The sequence below is a fragment of the Pseudopipra pipra genome, chromosome 2 (genome assembly GCF_036250125.1).
Source record: "Pseudopipra pipra isolate bDixPip1 chromosome 2, bDixPip1.hap1, whole genome shotgun sequence".
Taxonomy (NCBI): domain Eukaryota; kingdom Metazoa; phylum Chordata; class Aves; order Passeriformes; family Pipridae; genus Pseudopipra; species Pseudopipra pipra.
In genome coordinates this window covers 47,712,265-47,736,683 of record NC_087550.1, presented here as the reverse complement: position 1 = coordinate 47,736,683, position 24,419 = coordinate 47,712,265, and the positions used below count along the sequence as shown (strand labels likewise).

Here is a 24,419-nt window from a genome sequence, read left to right as displayed (position 1 = left end):
GAGATGACAGAAATCTGAGGCTGAGCGGGGCTCAGGAATTCATCCAGCTTTTCCAAACTCAGGGAAGGAACATATAACCACACTGCCCTCTTTTTTCTTTTTTTTTACGTAGATATATATAGAGAGAGACTGTTCTTAAAAATACTGAAGGGTGAAATTTTATGGGATTTCTGTGCTCCTTTTCCAGATCTAACTGTCCAGACCCTTAGAAATTATGTCCAAATTTCTGGCCTAAATCCCCATGCTGGAGTTTATATCAATTACTTGCTGTCTTCTCTACAGTTGACATGGAGGAGAGAGACAAGCCCCACAGAGAAGGAGCTGAGCTATGGAAATGCCTGAGGGAAGGAAGTCTCCTTAACAGTATGACTGTAGTTTGCAAAAGAGCTGGTGCCATGAGCCCAAAGTGCAAACAGATGGGGGATTGCAGTCTGGAGGTGGGATCCCAAGGAGGAATTCTTATGACTTGACACTCTAAGCCCATCTGAAAGCCTGGGAGATCAGAGAATAGTAACCTTAGGCCAGGGAATATGAAAATGACAGTTTAGGAGCAAACCATGCCCCTGTGCAGGAGTTTGTCTAAGCAAGTATCTTCTCAATCAACTGACATGCAAAACAAGAGATAACAACATGGGCAAGGAACCAAAAAGAGCTTGCAAGCATTGTTAATTCACTCTGAGACAAAATCAGAAAGGACAAAGCCCAGCTGGAGCTTAGGCTGCCTAGGGACAAGGAGAAACATGAGGGTTGCTACACATACCTTAGCAGCAAAAGCAAATGTGGAGAAATTGTGAGTCTGCCAACAAATGCATGAGACAACCCACTGACAGAGGATAAGCAAAAAGATCAAAGCATTGAATGCCTTTTTTTTGCATAAATTTTCATTAGCAATGCTTACTCCCATACCTTCACATGTCCAGCATGATTTGAGAAGAAGGGGAACAACCAATAGGAGGAGTAAAAAATGAAGGTCTATCTAGAGAAGCTGTAAGTATTCAGATCCAGGTGAGCAGATGGGATTCATCTGAGGGTGCTGATGTGATTTCATGGCTGCTGTCCATCACCAGGGACAGTTCTGACAATTGGAAACTCTCCTGCAGCATTTTAATACAAAACCCAAGCAAACATGAATTGGATGAACTAATTGTCAGATGGACTGAAAATTAGCTGGACCACTAGGTCAAAGAATAATAATCAAAGTTGTGATGGGCCATCTGGCAGCCAGCAATGAACAGAGGACCCCACAGAATGAGACAGGAGCTGATATTGTTCAATATTTCCATCAGTCACCAGGCCAATGACACAGAGGGCACTTTCAGCACATTTGCAGATGATAGTAGATTAGAAGCAATGACAACTGTTAACATTTGGCAGAGCTGGTAGAGAGTCAGTCCAGAGGGACCGTGAGAAACTCGGGACCTATGACAATAGAAACCCCTCAGAGTTCAACAAGGGCAGTGCAAACCCTATGTTTTGGTGTAGGATGGCATACTTCTGCCTACATAACAGCAGTGCAGGAAAGGATCTGGGTTTTGCTATGAGACTTCAGTAAGAATTCAATGCGAGTGAAGCAAATGATACACTGGAGATGCGTTAAGAGCAATATGACTGGCAACCACAGCGTAGTTATTAATCCCTTCCTACTCAGTGTTGCCAAAACTGCCACCAAAACATTGTCCCATGTTAGGACCCACACTTCAATAGGTCACTGAGAAACTGAAGAAAGTCCACTGGATGGTCAGTGGCCACAAAAAGATGCTGAGGGACATGGATTTAGGTAGTCTGGCAAAGAGGTGGTTTAGGAGAGGTCTAAAACCAGCCTGCACCTACATGAAGGGGAATGACAACGACAACGAAGCCAAACTCTCCACATTAGTGGCAGCTATATAGAGAAATCCTGGGCTTCACTGGAATGAACAGGTTTGTCTCTTAAGGGGCCTGAAGGAGGGTCACGGAGTGGACCCCAGTGATGGAATTCTGACCACCTACTCCAGCTGACAGCTCACTGCCTAGCTTTTCTGTGGGTTGCCCAGCCAGCTCCCTCCGAGCCAGCGCCCATCACTGCCCTAGGAACTGCTGATTCCCACAAGTTGTCTCCCAAAAGACAGCATGGATGAGGTGGTGCTAGGTTCTTCCCACACAACCTTTAACAGGACTCTATTGGGCATTGCACTCTAAAAGGCCTCCATAAGCCTCACACAAGACAACACAAAGCCTGTTTTGCATGCTAAAAATACTGCTCTCATGGGCTCAAACACAGCTTTCAAATAATTTTGGATATTTTGTACTGCAGGGGGTAAGAAAAAAATGCAAAAAATTATCATTAAGGACCTGAGTATCCCAGAGGGCCCAGAAGAGTTCCAAGATTGAATGCTATTTCATGTAGCCCAGCCAAATCTAGGGACAATTAGATTTACAGAGAGTGGGTATGGACCAGTCCATAGTTCACAGGGACCAGAATTCAGTCTCCAGCTCTCTTTCAGCTGGCAGCATAGGCACAATCATGGAGACTTTCGACCGATTGTCAGGAGAAACCTCTCTTGTGGCTAAGTCATGTCTGCCAGCTCAGTTCCCTACTGGGAGGATGTTGAAGACCAGGAAGGGCACAAGCAGAGGTGGAGCCCATTGTGTTGCCTCCACATAAGCAAGAAGGTTTTATAATCGTCAGTTCCCATTGTACAGCTCGCAGGCACATGCCTGTGTGGTGTGGCTGGGTGCAGAAGTGACATCTTCTTACCTCTCCTCTGATGTGCCCCATGAAGGTGGACCCCTGAAAATCCCAATTTCCTCCTGTGTTTTCTCCTTACTGTGCAAGAGGACAATGAAGGTAGCAAGACAGCTCAGTGCCCAGATTAAAATAAAACTCAGTATCCATATCTTGCTTATATTTTTTCAGTTTCATATCTGAACATCTCATTAATGCAGGTAAATAGACTATAATGTCTTCTAAGCAAGCTTGCTCAGAAATCCCTGAAACAATCAAAAGCCATAGAAAACAATTCATTGCATTTGATGCAACAGTTCTTGGAATTGTATCTATATTAGGCAATATCTCTTTGTTCACTCACATTAACCTAATTGCATGCATATTTATTGTGCAGTGTTCTTTAGCATCTAGGCAAAATCAAAGATGGCTGTTTCACTACTGAGATGGCAATTTTGAGTAAGAAATATGGACAGGTTTATATCAATCTGTTAATGCTATTCCATTATTCAACACCAGAGCTAAAATTAGCAGTCACCTCAACAATCAGATGCATATTTTATCTTCAAGGTATGAACCTAAATTAGCACAGACCTCAGCCTCCTATCAGTAGCCCTTAATTCTAGATAGGCTCTTCTACACCAAGATCATTGGCATGAGAAAGGCATGTGAGATTCAGATTAACTGTTTAAATGCTAAAGGGTCTCCAGAAGTCACGCTCCATCTGCATCCATTTGCTTTGTGCTGAAAAAACATAAACATCCAGATATGACATTTTATAAACCTTTTTAATAGTAAATCATTTCCTGGTACCTGTTTGAAGGAAAATGGGGTCAAACCCACCTGCAGAATTGCACCTGATTGTGCTCACTGCAGAAGCACCAGTGCTTTCTTGAGGCCCTCCTCAAAATGATGAGACACCTTTCCCTCTGCTAGGTGGCCAAGGAATGGGGAGCCTCGGGAATAGAGCAGGTGCTGTATCTCATCTGCACAGTTTAATTACAGCCAAAGCCTTGTTGTGCAGCAGCTACAAACCAGCCCATTAGGAGGGGTTTTTGAATAGCCCATACGTGAGCAGTACTTGGGCAGATGTAAAAATTCCCTCTTGACCAAAGTGTTTTAAGTACCGCTAATACACAGGGACATTGCCACTTGAATAGGATAAAGGGCACCTTAAAGAATGAAATAAACCCAAACAAAGTTCTCTGGTTTAGCCTCTATGTGCTGTCTGAGACACGAAGGGGTAACACAAAGGGTAAAAAAAGTCATGGTTCTGATATAAAATCCTGAAATGTTCCTCCTGCCTGTGCTGATGGAGTGGTTACTGGTGCTGGACATAGTGGGATATCATGGCTAGGCTTCGCGAACGAAGATTTGGGAAGGGCTCTACATAGTGGGATAACAGCCAGGCCTTTTCTTTCCCAGCATTTGAGTGCAACCAATATATTTTCACCCAAACACCTAATCACGTCCATGTTTATTGCCCGCTATTGTGTTACAGGTAGGCAACACCACCTTAGCTGCCTCAGATCCTAAGGGGCTGTCGTTAACATGCTGCTGCTGCTGTGGTTTCTCCATGATTCATGCACTGGTCGGGATTCTCCCAGATCTAGGGTTAAAGAGACCTTTGAACTTCTTAATACCAAAAAAAGAAATGGTATCAGTGGGAGGTCTGCTTGCTGAATGTGCTTCAGATAAAACCTTGCTCTTAAAGGCTCATGGAAGGGGTCAGGCTCTGAGCCCCAGACAACAGGCGTATTGCTTTGCCTGCACTGGGGTTTGTTTGCAGAAGGGGAAGGAAGTATCAGCTGCAGGTCCAGAGTTTGTAGTTCACCTCACTGCCCCAGCGGGCGGAGAATGTAGTCCTCTCTTCTCAGAGGTGCTGCCAGTAACAGTATTTGTTGATATTGGCTTACCATCCCAAGGGATAAAATTACTATTAAATGTTTGCAAGGATCATTTGAAACCTGAGAAGAGGATGTTTTTAGTAACGGGGAAAGAGCCAAATACCTCAGAAGAGAAATATTCCAGCTTTAAGAATTAATTACCTCTTCCAAGTAATGCAGGCTGACAAATAACCTTGCACAATTTCCTGGACAGATACATTTTAATGGCAATATTGTGCACAGATCAAGAGCAAAATACAGTTGATGAACCATGACCCTGCAAGCTCGGGCAGATGCCTTTGCCTAAACACTTGTCCAGCAAAGCCCAGAGGAGGAAGCATGGGGCTAAAGCAGCCACTTACACACAACAGCTCACACCATGAGGGCCTCTCATGGCTTCTAGGGATGGCTGTTTTCAGTCACAAAAGAAAAACATGGATACCAAACTACCAAGTACACTTTTCAAAACAGCAGTTATGACATCCATGAAGTTCTGTAATCATTATGCAAAATTCACTACAAAGCTTTTCAGTTGTAAATCAAGTATAATAGGGCAGTGGAATGAATGCTCAATCTCCATATCCTAATTTTTCTTTTGGTAGCGTGGGAAGATAGTATATAATTGGTTATGGTCCACAATATACACTGGCATAACAAGTCACAATATGTATTTGTACTTCTTTCGGTCAAGAGCATCAAGCATTGAATGCAGGAAGAAAACTTCATTAACCAATTTTCTCAAAACCATTTTCAATAAAAAGGCTTTGCTTTCTCCTTCTTTTTAGATAGGTGAAATGAGGAGAGTGGTGGAACAACAAGTCTGAGAATCAGTAGGGTTTTCTGGAAATCTGAATTGTCACTAATTACCCCAGATCCAAGCTGACCTGCTGTTTTGAGAGCCATGCTCTAACTCATAATAAGCTTTGTAGGAACATCACTCTGAAGACACCTCAGGAAGACAGCTCTTTGGAGCATTGTATGTACTTCAGTGCAGTGACCTAACAACAGCATCTAGAAGGACAACTGACTTGTGATCCTCACTTCAGAAGAAATTGAAGAGATCTTGCTGCTATACTGGTGTGAATCACTAGCAGTCAAATGCCAAGTGCAACAACTGCCACGAAAGGTCACCTTCGCATAAAGGACTTTATTCTGAATCTCTTTATACCTTCCAAGATAAACAGCAGATTCGCCAAAAGCTAATTAAGTCCCCCAGGAATAAAATCATTTTATAGGAGGTCCCAGCATGGGATGCAGATTTGCTCCTAGTCATCCATCCATCCATCCATCCAAACCTTGAACACTTTTGTTCCCTATCTGAAGCTTGAACCCACTCTTGCCCTTAGTGTGCACACAGTCCTTGTTCACAGTCTGTCTTGTCTATCCACGGGCCTTCATAGGAACAAACCACAGAATAAAGCATGAACCTTCAGCACTGACAATCGCATGTGCTGAGAGCCAAGTGCCTGTCAAGAGACACCGAGGAAGTAGCCTGGGTCCAGTCGCTTGAGTAGGACAAAAAGTGAAGGGACACCCATAAAGCTTTTTGAAGAAAACATTCCTATCCCTATCTAGGGATCTGCAGCTCCTAAACTGAAGCACACAGAACAGGTTGATGGCAGCTGCTATTTTAAAATTCATGAAGTCTTAAAGCATTACTGGATGATTTCAGAGCTTGGAGCTAACTAGACAAAATAGTCCAAGAGGGGGGAGATGCTGATGTAGTAGCAGCCATAATAATGCATGATGCTGCACACTTTCCTGCTTCTGAAAACCCACTCATCCGTCTTGTCAGGGAAAATTGCTGTGATTCTGTTTCATAGCGGAGGTGGTGGGAGGAAGGAGGCAGTTGCATATTTTCCTCCGATAAAGGAGAAAGGCCAAGCTATGCTCCACTAGCCCTCCTGAAGCCACCCTGGCCTCTGTGTGAAGGGCTTAGAGACTGGTGAGGGCAAGTATTCAGTAGGGAGGGCATAAGTGACTCAGGAAAGAAAAGGCTTTGGAGCTCCTCTGCTAGCACTTTTCCTTCCTGCCCTGGTGTGCCCCTCTTTGCCTGCTCACTCAGGACTAAAGAAGGTGCTGGCGTAAAATGAGCTGGGACCCAGCAGACTCCTTCTCTGCTTTTGCTGTCAGCTCATGGTGGAAAACTGGGTGAAGGTAGATCTGCACCAGCCAGGGCAAATTCAGACAAACAGCATAAATGTCTAATTTATGTACCTGTATTCAAAAGTGTTATTCAGAATGGCCCAAGTCAGCTGCTGCCTTAGGCTAAAGGTAAGACAGAACAGCCCTCCCTCCCTGCCATGGGCATGCTTTAGTCAGCCAGGTTCTGCATTACATCCCCAAGAGGCTCAACCTGCCCCTGATATGTGGCCAGAACAGCCCAAGAGCATGAGACGCGTGAGGAGAGGATGGAAGGGTTTGCACCTTGATCTGAACATGGGTGCCTATGCAGCAAGGGCCATCTCTTCAGCCTCTCCCCATATGAGAAAGAGACTGGGCAAATGACTCTTTACCCTCCTGTTCTTGCCTATCCCTGCCCATCATGTGCCCACTGGCTCCTGTACAAATTCTCCCCATGTACCACAGTGAGGCCCTGAGCTTCTGCTTTGCCAGGGGTAGCCAGGGGCACCTAAAGTCTAATTTCCCCATGAACGTGTGGCCTGTGTGATGAGTGCAAGTCTGCCAGGGATGTGCTCATTCTCACTAACCTTATCCCCTTGCCCCCTTTGACACCCCAGCTCAGCATCCCGGGCCTGGCAGAGCAACTCTCCCAGCAAAGAAATATTTAATATGTGTTAACACATTTACATGTTAACACATGTATTAACACGTTTAAACAATACTTTGATTTGTCCAGGCTGTCACCATGCTTTTGACATGAATTAACTCCAAGTGTTTGACCCAGTTGTAAGTCCCAGTTTCAGTCTGTTCCTGCAGGTCTGGAGCTGCCTCCCTTTCAGCTCTCCTGTTCCCTTTGGTAGAGCAGCACAGGGCCTTCCAGGAAGAGACATTTGGATAACATGCCTGGACTGACATAGACACATATCTCTGGGTGAGAAATAATGCTGCTGGCATCCCATACCCCTACCCAGTGCTAACACAGGCCTCTGATGCTTCTACTAAGAGCATAATCTTTACCTTGCTCAGTCACCTATCCCTCAATTACCACCATCAGGAAGGCTTTCATTTGCAGATGAAGAGTGGAGGTGGCCCAGAAAGGTTCAAGTCTCAGGGGGCAGAAACAACAGAGAATGCCCCCACACTGCAAGGCACAGCAGCTACTTGCCTTTCCATATGAAAGGAAATGGTCTTTGGACCTAATCTATGAGATTTTAAAAAATAAAGTCTTACTTGTGTTGCACTCAAGTGGGGACAGCAGTTTGCCCTGTACAGATTAATCCACTTCCACACTTTCTACTCAGCATGGAACAGTTTTATTTTTTACATAGATATTTCAAAGGCATACTTGAAAAGCAAAACCCACATTCCATGCTCAGACATCCAGCAAACAGTTAATAAACCCCATTCTGGCATGGTTTACAGCTTATGTGAAATAAGAGTAAAAAGTCTGACCTGTTTCCAATAGCTACAAAATTACCCTGGGGAAGATAAAGATGTGATTCCTTTTAAATGTAGCTATTTTCTGTTCAGGGAACCTACGCATCAGTCCTTCCTATCACACATTTCCAGAGAAAGCAACAGTCATCCCACACACTCCTCTGCTGCAGATTGCTCAGCACTTTGTTCCACGGTAATCTGTAGGAGAAACTCAACTCTCCTGTTAAGTGCTTCAGGCTTAAAAGATTAATTCTGTGGAACGGATCGCTAAAGCACATCAGAAATTGGAACTCACTCCTAACAGCTTATCAGCATTGAGGCTATTACAGGTGCAAGCAAAACAGCAGTTTTGAGAGAGGAAATCAGTCCTGTTATAATCAGCATTCTTACAGACAGTTTCATATCTTCATGTTGAATAGAGCTTTTTTTTTCTTCTCCTAAAAAGTTTTCCACCAAAGCTTTCCAAGCACTTTAAAAAGGCAGGTGACTTACAACATTATCACTCCCATTTTACAAACAGGAAACCAAGGCCTCAAAAAAAAAATCATTTGAGTAGCATAATACAGCAAATCCCAGCCCAAAACAGAAATGGAATCAAAACCTCCAGGCAAAAACTCCCCTTCTCCAACTACTTCTATTTAGTTGCTATGCAGCCCTTTTTTTTTTTTTTTTTGGTAAAATTAACCCAACCAGTCAAATGAGAAAATGGCAAGGAAATTGCAAGCCTCGACATACTTACTTCTATACTGCTGGCATTAGTAAAAAAATAAAGATTTTTATTAACTAGTTTACAAAAATAAAGTCTATTGAGTCACACAGGATCTCACTGAGGGGTTTATTTGACTTTGGAAGATAAAGCCTGTTTGAAACGTCTCTTTAGATCTTGCATGTTGGGAGATTTGGGCCGAGGGATGATGGATGACCGCCTCCTGTCCATGCTGCTGGTATGCTGTAGTTTGCTGACCTCCTTGCAAAGATACTGGAAGACATCACAGACGCCTTGGGAGTCATCACTCGTGGAGATTTCCAAGAACAGGCTGCCTAGTTCATTTGCCAGCTGTAGTCCCTCTTTCGCCTGTACTTGCCTGGCATGGAGGAGGTCTGCTTTGTTCCCCACAATAATGATGGGAGTCCTGGCATCTGGGTGGACCTTGCGTATTTGCTGGTAGAGCGGCTGGACTGACTGGTAGCTGCTGTAGTCTGTGATGGAGTAGACCAGGAGGAAGCCCTCTGCCCACTTCATACACCTGGACAGGGAGTCCAGCACTTGCACACAGTCCTCCTGCATCTGCAACATAACAGAGAACACAGATTCGGCATTGGGTGGTGAAGTATAAAGCTTATATCATAGACAACATCGTCAAGCAGGTCCAAAGGGAAGCCTGAGCTCTGCCTCAGGAGACTACGTCTGGGCATGTACGAAATTTGGGCTCAAAAGCTGAGCCTTTGGGTGGCAGAGAAGAACCGATCGACCCAAAGCATCTCCGTACCTGGATGCACCCCGGCGTGTCTTGGATTTGTACGGCAACGTGGTCCCCCTCCAGATGGACCAGCCGGGAGTAGAGGTTGCCTGGGGAGCAGAGAGCCGTGAGCCGCGGCCGCGGGGCCCCCGCCGCGCCCGCCCCGCCGCCCCCCGCCTCACCTGTGTTGGGCTCGTAGTCCCCGATGAACCGCTTCGTCAGGAACCGCACGATCATGGCTGAAACACAGAGCGGCCGCGTTAGGCGGGACGGACGGACGGACGGACAGGGGAAGGGGACGGGCAGCCCCGCGCCCCCCGCACTCACCGCTCTTGCCGACACCGCGGGCGCCCAGCACGGCCAGCCGGACTTGGGCGCCGGGCGGCCCCGGGGGGCACTCGGCGATGGGCGCCAGCAGGAAGGGCTGGGACATGCTCGGCAGGCGCATGGGAGAGGCGGCTCCGGAGGGCTCGGAGGGCCTCCCTTCGGCTCAGCCGGCAGCGCCCGGCGCGGGTGGCCCACGGCGGCTTTTAAAGGTTCCGGCGGCAGCACCGCCCCGCTCCCGCGGCACCGCCTCCCGGGAACAGCCAGCCTCCGGCGGGCCCCCCGCAGCGCTCTCCCCACGTGCCCCTCAGTGGCACCCCCCCGCTGCCCACCCTGGTTGTACCCCTGCCCCTTCCTCCCCACCACCCTCCCTGTTCCCAAGACGTGGGGTGGCCGCGGTGGGCGGAGGCACCAGTGGGCTGGGGGAGAGCCCGGGCAGCCCATGCAACCTGTGGCCCAAGTCTGGGGCAGGCACTGCAGCACCCTGCTGTGCATCGCCCCGCCCCGAGGCAGGCGGACAGATGCCAGCAGAAGCCTCACTAGGTCTGGGATGTGCACTTCCACACCCCAAACCAGCCCCAACCACTGCAACAGGCTCCAGCTTTATGTACCACCCTTGCTACAGCAAAGGACTCGAGTCTGAAAAAAAGGAAATTATTTACTCTTATACCTCAGACTATTTTGTTTTCTGCACCCGGACACATTCCTCCATTCCGTCTTGAAATCCCAGCTTGTGGATCAAGCAACTGCCAGCCTTGAAACCTAAGTGGTCTTGATTGGGGCCTTTGGATTTTTGAAGTGGAAGAATTTCAGAGAAGAAAGGTTCTCCACCACAGGCTGCCCTTAAATGATCCTCAAACCTGCAAGCAGCTGTGGGGATGTTTCAGTCTCTGCAAACCGTTGCCCAGGCTTCAGCAAAGCTGCTTCTGCTGTGCACTGCTTTGTAAACATGTAAGTGCTTACAAGATAACCCATTCAAAGGCTGCTTTCATTTTTATCAAGGAGATAGCACATGCCAGCAGGATACAACACAAAAGAGGCCAGTGGTTGGTGCCCAAAAGGAGTGATCTCACAATATTGAAGGATGGAGTTACTGTGGGATCTGCTGGGCCCCGGCTGTGGGGTTGATGCCCAAGGGCAGCCCAGCTGGCCCTGGATGCCCACACACAGGCAACTGAGCTGAATCTTGGCAGAGGTGGGGCTGTGCACTGGTGCTGCACTAGGTCACCTTCCCCCCACTTTCAATACAGTTCTCAGAAGATGCATGCAATGACAAGTCGTTTTTCCACACTTTCCTCTTGTCCTCCCCCTCCATCTGTCTCCCCACATCCTTGCAAGAGCCTCAGTACCTGACCTCCTATGCACTTCTTCAGACATCCTCAGTCACAGTGCCTCCAGTGACAAGAAAACTCAGAACGAGGGCACCAAATAACGCTGCCAGCTCTGGCCTACCAGAGAGAAAATGTTCCTGAGAAAGTGAACTCTTGGCACTGTGGGGACAGGGATGATGAGGAATTGCTACCTGCTTCCCATGGGCGCAGAGTTCATGCAGGAAGCTAAGGCATAGCTCAAGCTCTGTGCCCTGCAGCAGCCAGAGGACCAAATACCCCCCTGCCAGTGCTCTGCTTTGTTTAAAGATTCGCCCCTGGTGCCCCAGAAATGTTGTACCAGTGACAGGTCCACACTGCTCCTTGTTGAAGGGTTACACACACTCCACAGTAGCCAAAACCATGCTAATTAACATCAGTTAACGCAGGATCTGAAGAAAAGCAGGGCGAAAGAAAGGCTATTGATTATCTGTGTTACTCTAGAGCCTAAGAACCCCTATGGTAACATCAAGGGCCCTTTTAGCCTCAAAAACCCATTGCCTCTAAAGTTTCTACTTCACCCCCCTTCATGCCAGAGACCTCTCTTCTTTCTAAAAAAACATTTCTCATGTATCACTAAAAGCTTCTGATTTCCAGATGTTCCTGCTACTGTCTTCTGCTCCTATTGTCATAGGATCCTTTGTCTTTGGCCTCAATCACAGTGCCTCCACCAGCTATTTCTATACATTTCTTTACGAAAGAGCTCTCAGAGTACATTCAGTATGCCTCTTAGAGAATGCTACTGAAACAAGTCCATTCCAGGCAGATAGTTCCCAGGCATTGAGCTGTAAAGCAGTAGCATTAAGCAACCACCATTCCCAAAACTTGAGGAGCTGCCCCTTTCTGGGCAGCTGCAGAACTCATGCTGACTCACCTGCTCCTGAGAGCATCCCCAAAGGGCAAACGGTGATGGTCAAGCAGAGAGAGAACAGTGTGCAAGGGAGGACACTCTGCGAAGGAATTAAATGTCCAGGGTGTGACAGATTATCTTTCCATCAACACCTACCCAGGTGCAACAGGAGCAGCTCAGTAAATCAAAGCAGTTGAGGCTCAGATTAGCTGCCTCCATTCTGCAGACTAAGCACCCCTGGGATCCATGAGCCTCAAAGCTATTCCAAGGAGCCTTTCCTTTCTCAGCTCTGCAAGTCCCACTTGGAAGTGCCAGGCTGTACTTTCAGCCATCCTATGCAGATGGCCCATGCCACTATCCTAATGGTCTATCACTTATCCCCTTTCCCACAGCAACACTGTGGGTGGTGTTGGTGGGAGCGATGTTCCTATCCAGTGCTTGAGCAAGGATGGTTATGACTGTGTAAATCCCAGCAGCTATAACTTGATTCTTACATAGACCACGGTAGTACATCCACTGAGGCAGATGCATGGACACAAAAAGCTCATTATCCGTGACTTCCATACCACCACCCTCAGCATTGCAGGAACAGCTGGTACCTTCTTCCCATGCGAGGACAAGTGTCTGCAGCAATAGGGAGCCACTGCCCTGTGGAAAACACTACCCACACCTGAGTCACGAGGTCCTACCCAATGATGGGCCCAGTTTAACCATGTCTTTTTCACCACACAGCCTGAACTACAGGAACCCATGGTGCCTTGCAGCCTCTGCAAGGACAGGATGAACCTGACCTGCCTATGCTGGGATAGGGAAAGCCACTTTCTCTGGCAGGTGTGCGGACAGCTCTTGGCATCCCCTAGATGTAATCCCCCCTGACACCCCAGCACAGCATCTGGGTCTGGGATGCCAGCCATCTTTTTGATCATGAGGACCATGAATATGCTGAGCCCAGGATTGCACTGAGAAGGACAAAGAGGAGAACATCAAGACTGTTTACTCCATCCAATACATACAATGGGAAGATTATAAAAGCATGAATTGCTTACATGTCCTCCTGGCAGCTGCTCACCTGCCTCTCCCCAGGAATAGGGCTGGAGGTATCTACAAATCCCTTGCCCTGCTCAGGTCTGCACCCTTCACCTGCCCCCTCCTGGGGTCCTCAGCCCACAGCCCCGTTGCACAGACACAGTTCCTCCTCCTCCCCAGTCCTTTCTGCTCTTTCACTGACCTTCCCAGCCCAACACTGCCTACACACTCCTCAGCAAACCTCAGATCCTGGTGTTGCCACACTGCTAAAAAGGACAAAGCTGGCAGCTCAGAAAGCAGCTTCCTTGCTGCTTCTCTAGGAGACAACAGGAGATTTTGGCAGGGCTCTTGGCAGGAAACCAGCTGCAAAGGTTTGAGGCAGTTAAGGAGGAGGTAAAGGGCAGACAGCTCAGCCCCCATCTCCCAATTAGGCTCCCTGGAACAGACACAAAGCACTACACTGAAGTGTAACGGCCTGGTGAACTCCCAAAGCAATACTCTTTCCATATATTGCATAGGGACAGCCTGTCCACCAGCTCTGGGATAATGAAGTCTCTGTGTTAGAAGGGAACTGGAAGACACTGTGAACCTGATAAAAAGGATTCCATAATTCTGCTAGTTCAAGGCGTCCCCAGTTATATGAAAAGCCTATAGCTTAGAATTGTGGAGAACTGTTGAGAAATCTGCAAAGTACCGTGGAATGAGAATTCAGCTGTCACAGCATGGAGAGGAAACACCTAGCCTGTAGCTGGCACACTCACTGCAAGCTTTTGCTTACTAGGCACAGCCTTAGAACATGACCACAGAGAATCGGTTACAGCTTATGGTTCTAGTGTGTAAAACCCCTTCCAGAGCAAGTAGGAACTTGTGACTCCAAACCCTGTAAAGAAACATGCTTCAGCTCATGACTAAAGATGTCCTGACAGGCAGTTCTTCAATACCTTTTCCCAGTTCACAGATCTCCCTCTTTCATCAGGACTGTGCAAAAACAGGGCAGCTGAACACATGGTACCAGCAGGTACCGATACCTGTAAGTGTCTGGGCTGCGCTTCTGCAAACCTCAGATAACCACGAGAACCACCACCACTGCTGCACTGAGTGCAACTAACAGGTGATGTCTGTAAACCCAAGACAGGTTACACCTTGGTTAATTTGTCCCATTTCCAAACACTAAAAAACCCCAAAAACCCTACTCTCTTCCTGTACAAAACCAGCTTCATTTTTGGTCACTTCTGGGAATCCTGACCATGGAAAGCATTCCCTCCTTCTCTTCCCAGCCCACATGCAGATTTCAAACACGTGTTTATGACCAACTACTGTTGGCATAGTGACCTTAAAAACACAGACACTAAATAGAGAACTGTTGCAATGCACAGCGCCTCTGGGACCAGGGCTTTTAAACAAGACCACTGTAATACTATCCAGTCTCATTATTCCAAATAGCTGAAAATAAATTCAAAAGTTTAGAACTACGCACCACTTACGATGTTAATCATTTCATCATACTGCTACAGCTAATCCACTGCGATTCTGAAAAACGAGTACAAGCCAAACACAGAACCAAAATAGCTTAGACATGCATGAATGAGAAGCAAATTTAAAATACCATCACCAAAGTTTGTACCCAATAAAGCCTCCCACTTAATTCCTACAGACACAAAGCCTAGTGGAAAACGATGCTTATCTTGCTTGAGAGGCAAATTCCAATTTTAAATGGCTGTGGAAACCGACAAGCCAAAGAAGCTGAAGAAGGTTTTAATACATATTTAGCTACTCCAAGCAAAGCCCATAAAAGCTAAGTGCATAAGCTGCAACAGAGGGCTTCTGGAGATGGTGATGCATTCCACGTCCAATACATATGGCGTCAAAATACAGCACTAGTGTCATGTATCAGTCTGCTAGTGGGTAAGCTTTGCTCCACCTTCTTTAACTCACTTCCAAAGTCATTCCATCTACAGAGCCTGCTCCAACTTCAAACAGCACCTGCTCACTGGAACCTGGAAGCTCCAGCACCTAAAGCCTGTCACCCTTAAGCACCAGACCAAGCCTGACCAGGAATTCAAGGTCTGAAACCTACATTTCACAAGAATGGGAACACCCACAATTGAGTGTGTTAGGTAAAAAACAAACCTCATCATTTCTCCACTTCTTATGCCCAAACTCACCAGCTGCCCTGCAATTCACTGTTCAATAACTTTCAACAGTCAATACCTACAAATGGAATGAGGTCACCTGCTTCTCTAGTATTTTACTCTTTACACAGACGTTATTTTTAAATCACTTACTCAAAGTAGCTAAGCACTGCTCAACACCACACTTAAAGGTGAAATATTTTTTAGCTGTATTTACAACACAATTAGGCTTGAATTTATGCATTTTCAAGGCTAACCAAGCAGGTTACCTTCAGCAGTCTCTAGCAAGCTTCACTCCCTGTTTCAAACAAAGCTGACAAAACCAGCACTTAGTAAGTAAGTCAGCTGAAGGTGACTTCCATTCAAGAAATGTGCAGGTAGCACTGGGCTTTTGTGAGGTATCAATAAATCTGGGATGAGAGGAATGCATTAGGGCATCCAACAGGCATGCAATAAACATACAAAATGCAAGTGTTTAGCTATGCTAGCCAATTAAAATGTTAAACATCAAAATATAAAGGCTGGCAGGTTTGGAATTAAAGCCTTGTTTCTAAATGACTGCTATTTTATAAGAATGCTTATTGGCACGGGGATGTTCTAAACATCCTTCTTTTACAAGTTACAATGATGAAAATCCAAATCCACCCAAATCTGCCCATGGGCATTTCTCCAGAGGTTGTTTTCAAAAATGGCTTCCACAATTCCTTGGTATTTGTGAGGCCCCTTACCCAAAAGCTTAACTTTCAAGAGACTCTGGACAGTTCTTGGTACATGCTCTGAAGTCTGCTGGTGAAATATTCCATGTCCTCTCATATTACCTCATGATCATTACTAAGCACTAGCAGATTTCAGTGTTCCCACAATGTATAGTCTATATAAATGACTAAACTCGTCAGCAAAAGCTGCAAATGATTTAAATGACTAAGCATCGTGGTAATGCAAGTTAAATAAATAAACTTCAATAAAAGAGAAGGTTTCTAAAGCATCTGTTCAAACATAAAAAACCCCTAAGTGAATCAGCCACAATCACATACACTTGTCCAAAACCAGATCTTTAATTTATTTTTTTATACATGCATCATGCCATGAATTCATAGGGAATTGGCTCCAGCAGTTCTGGATCCTTGCCATTAGTTCTCACAAAGTGTGCTTCTCTTGGTGGAGCAGGCTGTAAACAGAAAAATAAAAAAGAAAACTCATGGCACTAAAGCTCAGAAACAAACTTACAAAAAATACATTCTGACAACCATTTAACACCTTATTATATAAACATTACAGAAATTTTACCATTCCTAGTCTCTAAAATTTGATTCAAGGAGTAGCAGTAAGAAAATTATCTGCTAGAAAGTGTGCTTGACTCTCACTGCTGAATTAAAAAACCTACACTTTACTCTCACCAAGTCACCAACCCAATGACCGTGGAGTGATGTACCCTGTGGTTCCAGAAGCAACAGCTGCTACCTGCTTTCTGAAGTCTGGTTATTAATTCTTTTCTTAAAGGGTTACAACAGAACCTGTTGCAACTAAAAATTCAACTAAACCAAAGACACTACTACTGATCCTAGAAATCATCCAGAGCTGCTGCTGGAGATCAGCAACAGAACAGGAAGCATCAGCCCCTTTGTTCACCGCCAAGACTACAATTTTCAGCCAAGACTACAATTTTCATCCTGGCAAGTGCAGTTCTGTTGCGGCACCGAACGTATCACACAGCTCCGATCCAGATGCACTGTGTGCTGCCACTCTACTCAAACACTGAACCTCCCTCAGAAGGACTGTGAACCCAACAGACACATTACCTGACGTTTCAGTTGAACCCAAATGCCTTTTTCTTTTGCTTCCTTTTTCTTCCTTTCATTTTCCTTCACACGCTGCAGAAAGCTGTCTCTGCTCTTGGAATGTTTAATGTGCTCAATACGCACATTAATTCTCTTGGCAAGAATCTTGCCCCTAAAAAAGGGAATCAGTTTTCAACTTACTGCACTTGAAAAACAGGTCCCTTTAAACCTAGAATTACAGCCTTTACACGAGTAACTTCATAAGCTCAATTACAGATAATTTTTCTTTAAAGGGCAATACCTCAAAACACACAGCTGCAGATGCACATCAGATATAATGAAAAGCCTATTAGTATATAACAATGTGTTGACCATTTCAAATTAAAATAGTGGAGAATACATAATTTTAGCCTTGTAGCATACAAACAAATAATTTTATCACCAATATACTCCAGTCCAGTTCCTGCAACGCAATACCAACTTTTCTTTTTCTGACTAAACTGTACAAAATCCAGCTGAATCTGGCTGGATACAGCTACAAACTAATATTTGAAAAGGGCTTCAGTACCAACATGAAGGTTTGGCTGAAAAAAACCCATTAGGTAATGTCACTTAAAATGCCACTCAGAAAAATAAAAACTGTTTCCTCTGACAGGATCCAAGTCAAATGAGCATCATTTGCTTGGGTTTTAAAAGGAAATACACTTTACCCACCTTGAATGACCAATCAAGACAATAACTGTCTAACTGGTAAAGTGAAAGGAGGGTGCAATTACAGAACAACCTTCTCAAATGCGAAGTTTCAATACACAGAATTTGATTACTTACTTAACCTGCTTGTTAACAATAATGCCCACAGCGTGCTGAGTAACATTATATACCCTTCCAGTCTTCCCATGGTAACACTTGTGGGGCATGCCTTTTTGAACAGTACCCATACCCTGTTAAGAAGTAAAATAAGAAAGGAAAAAAGAAAACAGAAAAAAAAAAGGAAAAAAAGTAGTATTAAGGATTTTTCTTTCAGAAGTAATTTAAAGTATATGTTTCAAATTATTTGAGATTCATGTTAGAATTTATAACCATGCATTTTCTATCTGAAGACTACCAAATTTTGCTGTCAATTCTGGTTGCTTTCAGTGTCGGTGAAATGACTGATCACTTTGCTTTCAGCAAAGGCAAGCAATCACAAGAGACATTCATCATCAAGCTCCAGTGCATCAAGAAATGTCAATTCTGAAGAGTGCGTTCTCCAACAGCCAAACAACAAACAAGCAAATTATACACCATCTTCTGTGTGACTGATACAAGAACAAAGCATTTCAAACAAAACCAAAGGATTCAACAAAGTAGGAGTCCTTGGTGAAACGTTTTCAGATTCACTACAATCTAATTTTGAAAATACAGCTGACTTTAAAAAACAAATTCTAAAAAATATCAAGTGATGGAAACACCGCTTCACTTTTCCCCCGTATTAATATATATGATGTATCCTTACATTTATTTCTTCATTTCTACTTTTAATATGGCTTTGCAATTACCACCCCTGTACATATTTATTTTAAGAGAGGTAACTATGAGCTCCACCACCATAAATCACACCTCTTCGGAAGAGCAGGCTCAAGTTGGGCAAAACACAATATCTACTGAAGGGACAGCTGAGGCTCCTACAAAAGTAGTGCCAAAAGGCACCGCAGAGCAACTCGAGCATTAGATATGGCATCTCTGACTCACGTTTTTCAGCTGAACACAGCATCAGCCAAATTATACATAAAAACCCCATGTAAACCAGCATGTGATACTGAAGCATTACTACTGTATCAGTAGCACTGTCATTCCAGTATTGCTCCAAAAGTGAGCAGGGGGTACTTGTGTTGACACACACGACCCAAGTAACAAAAAAAGACACCTCAAGAAACTGGAGACTGAATAGTACTACACTATTTTAGCTTTTAACCACGAAGCACTGCAGAAAGTACCTTGATATCAACTATATCACCCTTCTTGTAGATCCGCATATAGGTGGCCAGAGGGACAACTCCTGTTAAGAGATACAAATTTGGATAATTATAAAGCCAAGAGTTTCACATTCACACATAAAAAAGGATGGGGGACAGAAATCATGCATTTGATTTTCTTAAATACCCCAAAGATCAAACTTTTTAAAGCAGTAATTATGTTTTTACACATTTCCAATTTTTAAAAAATCCAACTCGAGAAAAATAACTTTTAACTGTGTTCCTAGTGCCAAAGTTGAAAAGGCATTAAACTATATACTACGTCATTATAAATGCAAATGTTATCACTGCTTATTGCTCAGACGCAAAAAGCTGTATGTCTAAATAACTGTTGAAATATTTTCTTCACCTTCAAATTAATTTTCAGGCACTGACAGAATCAGCATTGTTACTACTGACAAGCAGTCAGAGTACTAATGTATTTGCAGTAAGAACTGAGGGTTTATCTGCATACTGTTCCACAATTTTTAGCCCAAGTTGTCAGAAATCCTTTAGCACAAGACACTGCTTCACAAATGCTCCCCAGAGTAACCTGATGCAGTGTTCTTACTGCAAAGTATACTCACCATGCTTGCGAAACGGCCTTGAGAACATGTAACGTGTCCCCCTCCTCTTTCCCTTTGTGTTCGTCATTTTGGCCGATTACTGTAAAAGTTAAGGAAAATTATTCAGAACTACTAGTTCACTCCCTAAAATTTGACAGCACTTCACTTTCAAGTATTTCAGAAAAATAGAGTCTTTAAGCCTACTCAGAATGACACTGCTTCCAAATGGCTGTGTCAGTCCAAGTAATGTTATTCATTTAAGACATCACCAGCAATCAGTTACCACAGGGTAACTCAGGTTAGAATTGATGCTAGCAAGTCACCCAGCTCAAGCTCCTGCTTAAAACAAGGTATACTATGAGATCTCAAGGCTACTCAGGGCCTTGTCCATCAGGTCTTGAAACCCTTAAAGGATCATAAAATATTCTGGGTTGGAAGGAACCAACCAGTCCAAATCCTGGCCCTGTACTGGATGACCCAAGAGTCACATCATGTGCTTCAGAGTATTGTCCAAACACTTCTTGAACTCTGTCAGGCTTGGTGCTGTGAGCACTTCGCGGGAGAGCCTGTTCCACTGCCCAACCACTCTCCAGGTGAAGAACCTTTTCCTGATATCCAACCTAAACGTCCCCTAGCACAGCTTCATGCCATTTCCTTGCGTCCTGTCACTGGTCACCACAGAGATCAGTATCTGCCCCTCCATTTCCACTCATGAGAAAATTGTAAACTTCAATGAAGCTTCCCAAGTGACCTCAGCCGCTCCTCCTATGGCTTTCCCTCTAGACCCTACTGCACAGCCTCCCTGGGCAGCCTGTCTGGAGCCCTGGATGTCCTCATGATGAACATTTTTCCCCTTATATTCAGTCCGAGCTTCTCATTCTGACTTCAGCCGGTTGTCTCATGCTCCTGCCACGTGCCCCTGCCAAAGACACCTTCCCACTCAGAATATTCTGTGAAATCCGTGAAACCTCTGCCCCCGGTCGGCTACTCCCCGCTCCCTCAACCTCTCCTTACGAGGTACTCAAAAGGCACGATCTCCACTACCACATTTACCGGCCAGTATTAAATCTGACACCAAGCGCACACGCCGTTCCTGCCGCCTTCCTTGTCCCGATCTCCCGGCGGAGGCCGCGCCATGTCCGGCCCCGCCGCCACGTGCTGCCGCTCCGGCGGGGCCTCGCTACTCCGCTCCTGCACCCACGGCCGGTCTCGGCGGCCCCTTCCTCCCTCCCTTCCTCCCTGCATCCCTCAGCAGCCGCCTGCCCGGCCACCCGCCCGCACCGCAGCCCGCGGCCTGCTCGCTCCCTCCCGCGCCCTAACAAGGCCGTGCCACCCCCAGCGGAGCCAGCGGCCCCCGCCCGCCCCTGCCGGCAGCGCGATTCCCCTGGCCGCGATCCTCCTGGCTACATTCACCCCCCCGGATCCCCGTCCCCGTGTCCCCGCCGTGTCCCCCTGGAGCGGCAAAGCAGCCCCAAAGCTCACCTTGCGTGCGCACAAAATGGCGCCCGGCTCCAAAAGAAGGGGGCGGGGCGCCGCGCCCGCCCTTAACAGCGGGGCCCTCACGCGGCTGCCCTCGCCGCGCCTGACGGGAAGCGCCGGGGAGGCGCCCGCCCGCCGGGGCGTAATGGCCTGGGGAGATGCGGCGGCCCCCGGGATGGTGATCCCCAAAACAGTCGCGGGGCCGCCCCAGTAGGAGTGTGACTCTTGGGCTAAAGCGGGGGCAGCCGCTGGGCGTTTCATGGCTGTGCGTGTGTTTTCATGGCCACGGGCAGACACTGATGCCCAGGAAGTTCCGCCTGAACGTGAGGAAGAACTTCTTAGCTGTGCGCGTGACTGTGCCCTGGAACAGATTGCCCTGAGAGGTTGCGGAGTCTCCCTCACTGGAGGTATCCAAGAACCGTCTGGATGCAATCCTGTGCCATGTGCTCTAGGATGACCCTGCTAGAGCAGGAAAATTGGACCAGATGACCCACTGTGGTCCCTTCCAACCTGACCCATCCTGTGATCCTGCGATTCTGTGACACGGGGCTGGCTAGTGGGAATGGCAGGGAAGTGGGAAAACGAGCCAGGTGTCTATCAGGGATCTCGAAGAGTGAGTCCTGCGGTGAGCAGCCGGATCGCCTTTCATAAGGAATTAAGTTTGGAAATGTAAAACATAAGCAGCCAGCAAGTTGTTTCACGACATTAAAGTAGCACACTGATATTTAAATACGCGGTAGTGTGAGCCTGCTGCCGCGGTTGTGTGCCAGTCACGGCTGCCTGACCGAAGATCCCGGATTCCCGGGCAGGGAAATGGGGTGGGAGAAGCCAGCCAACAGCAGAGGTGAAGAGGCAGTGCAGATCTGGGGTTTCTTATTATTGTAATGGGTTTGCTCCTTATTATGATGCCATAATCTCCAATTTGTGTGGCAGATGTTCCCAGCAGATAAATAACACGTGAATTCTCCATAAAGAGCCTTTATAGGGCCACAGGTGCCTGAAAAAGAAGTGGATGGTGAGCAGTTTCCAGAGCTGGCAGAGTGACTCATTGTGTTTGTGCATCCTCAGTATCTGAGCAGACAGGAATCACCATGGGAAGCTGATTGCTGTGAGACAAGAGAGGGCCTCCTTCCCCGGAGCCAAACAAGCAGGGATGGTTCAAAACTTGTCTCAGCAAGGAGTTGCCCTACTGCAGAAATTTTTGTTTTGAATGAACAAAGCACATATTTAATCTAGGGGAGGGATGATTACTTAAAGCAGCATATAAAAACATACTTGATCCTCTGACTAACTTCACAGTTGTACTAATGATGTCTTGCAAAACTCAAGCCCTTTCCATCATCACTTTAAAGCTAGTTTAATATTTATGGACCGAAGGAGTGGATATGGAGGATTAGATACACTATCAGGTTCTGCTTGCAGAGCTACCTGGCAGAGCATGTTCTGACAGACAGGCCCTGTCTCCACACGAAATCTTTTGAAGCAAAGTGTTATATTTAGAAAAACATGTCTGTACTCCAGCTCTGCACCATGAAAAATCTAGAATTTAAAGCACCTGATATCTATGCAGAGCAAAACTATATAATTTACTATGCATTCAGCCTAGGTACTATGAAACTTTTCCAAGCATGATGATCGTTATAAACCTGAACAGCTCTTAGATAAGGAAGTGTATTGGCAACAGATAGGTTTCAGGGAGGATATCAAGCAAAGTAAAGACAGGAAGGCCAGTTGTAAAAGGCACTATTGGATAAAGGAAGCTAGGCATTTGCAATGAGCTGAATGCCTTACTCTTACCAGTGATTTACATAGTAGGCAAATCTCCACATCAACCTGGAAGGAATGGAGAAGCAATGCCACATCTTGAAACTCATGTCCACATACGGAAGATGTATGGAAACATATACAGAAAGTGTAGTTCATAAGGGAGCAGTAACTGTGAACTTTATTGCACTCTGCTTTATTTGTGGCCAAGTAAGACATTCAGGATGTGCTACATATTTTTTTCCTGAATAAATTGCATGACAGGTTGATTGAAAATTTCAGTAATGTTTTTATTCATAAATTTACCTTGATTGGCACATTCTCAGGATCCTTTAGCTCCACATTTTAAAGAAACCATCATGTTTCACAGTTTGCCTCCATTGAATCACTGCCTAGGCATGCTGTCTGGGTCTGATGCAAAAGTCCAGCAGTCCATCCTATCTACCAACATTTGATACGTGGTTTCCCAAAACTGTGACCTGATGAGCAGTTAAAGACTGCAGAGCTTTCGTATGTTGCTCACAAAAGGATTTCTTAATAATGTCTGTCTCCAGCAGATAAAGCTGCACTAGCTGTGGGGTGAGTTCTGGTCTGCAAACCAGAGCTAGCAGCCAGGCAGATGTGGGGGAGACCTGCACCTCTACATTTCAGACTGCAAGTGCCCCTTTTACTGCCCTGCCTCATCCTCTCAAAAACCCAGTCTAAACTACTCTTCCCTGATCAAACTGCAGTTGTAGGATGCAGATTCCAATTTTTTCTAAGCTATAGAGCAAGCACCGCATCAGGTTGTGCCTCAGAAACACCAGGTACTCAAGACTGGGGTAAACACAAGTAGCAACGCCCAGCTTAACGCAATGATCCAAAACACCATGAATGTCCCAGCCTGGTGCTCCACCCATTATTGTACTCTGAAAATCTTACTGCACCATGGTAGACTGTTTCCCTCCCACTCTCCCTGACTTGGGAGGTAGAGCAAGACAGGGAAAACAGCTTCAAGGGGAGCCAGTTGCTGGGGAAAGGAGCTTGAAAGGGAGAGCTCATTAGAAGTCAGAGGAGTGGGGACTAGATTAACATAATTTTGTTTTTCAGAATGGAAAATATCATGCCAAAAAACAACCATTTTCAGTCTCCAAGTCAGGATTCTGGTATTTTCTCTAGGAGCTCTATTTTGTTTCTGCCTGGATAACAGCTCTCTCTAAAGAATAAATGTGCTATGATGATTCTGCACGTGGGGTTGTCAGGAATCCTTCACTGAAATTTTAATGCACAGTGGGATCTGGCTCGCTCCTACGCTCAGAGGACCAAGTGATACACACAGAGATCTCAAGTGTGACATTCAATTTGTGTCGGGTTATTCAGCAGAGGTATGGAAGGAATTTAAATTAATGAGAGTTTGTAAAGGGCTTTGAGGTGAAAAATGAAAAATATTCCCTTTCAGTAGGGTGTAGGTCTCCTGTGTCTCACATAATGCATTTAGTACATGAAAAGGAAAAAAGATAGCTGATTAGGACTGGAGCAAAATTTTAAC

The 24,419-nt window shown here is 45.8% G+C and overlaps 2 protein-coding genes and 1 non-coding gene across 4 annotated transcripts; all 3 read right to left on the bottom strand.

Moving 5' to 3' along the window:
* Positions 1-8,004: 8,004 nt before the first annotated feature.
* RASL11A (RAS like family 11 member A) lies at positions 8,005-10,624 on the bottom strand. Of its 2 annotated transcripts, none has more exons than XM_064645417.1 (4): positions 10,606-10,624; positions 9,794-9,850; positions 9,642-9,721; positions 8,005-9,439 (listed from the first exon to the last, which is right to left on the bottom strand). In XM_064645417.1, exons 2-4 carry the CDS (start codon positions 9,846-9,848, stop codon positions 8,987-8,989), a joined length of 588 nt encoding a protein of 195 aa, XP_064501487.1. In that variant the 5' UTR covers positions 9,849-9,850; positions 10,606-10,624; the 3' UTR covers positions 8,005-8,986. The 2 variants fall into 2 exon arrangements, with proteins under 2 accessions (XP_064501487.1, XP_064501486.1); XM_064645416.1 differs by lacking the exon at positions 10,606-10,624 and adding an exon at positions 9,939-10,124.
* A 5,722-nt stretch (positions 10,625-16,346) lies between these two features.
* RPL21 (ribosomal protein L21) lies at positions 16,347-21,264 on the bottom strand. The gene is made up of 6 exons (XM_064645418.1): positions 21,131-21,264; positions 19,670-19,748; positions 19,065-19,126; positions 17,917-18,029; positions 17,110-17,260; positions 16,347-16,478 (listed from the first exon to the last, which is right to left on the bottom strand). The coding sequence occupies exons 2-6, from the start codon at positions 19,734-19,736 to the stop codon at positions 16,389-16,391; spliced, it is 483 nt and encodes a 160-aa protein (XP_064501488.1). The 5' UTR covers positions 19,737-19,748; positions 21,131-21,264; the 3' UTR covers positions 16,347-16,388.
* On the bottom strand, positions 17,726-17,857 carry LOC135410555 (small nucleolar RNA SNORA27). Its single transcript, XR_010428744.1, has one exon. It is a non-coding gene; the product is annotated as a small nucleolar RNA SNORA27 (small nucleolar RNA).
* Positions 21,265-24,419: the final 3,155 nt, after the last annotated feature.

Bases quoted from the DNA above. Each gene is read 5' to 3' on its own strand.
- RPL21 (XM_064645418.1), bottom strand. From the start codon at position 19,736: ATGACGAACACAAAGGGAAAGAGGAGGGGGACACGTTACATGTTCTCA. The intron at 19,127-19,669 runs GTGAGTATACTT...ATCTCTTAACAG, and splicing joins AAGGCCGTTTCGCAAGCATG to GAGTTGTCCCTCTGGCCACC. The intron at 17,261-17,916 runs GTAAGTAATCAA...TCCCTTTTTTAG, and splicing joins ATTGTTAACAAGCAGGTTAA to GGGCAAGATTCTTGCCAAGA.
- RASL11A (XM_064645416.1), bottom strand. From the start codon at position 10,059: ATGCGCCTGCCGAGCATGTCCCAGCCCTTCCTGCTGGCGCCCATCGCC. The intron at 9,851-9,938 runs GTGAGTGCGGGG...TCTGTGTTTCAG, and splicing joins CCGCGGTGTCGGCAAGAGCG to CCATGATCGTGCGGTTCCTG. The intron at 9,722-9,793 runs GTGAGGCGGGGG...TCTGCTCCCCAG, and splicing joins GGACTACGAGCCCAACACAG to GCAACCTCTACTCCCGGCTG.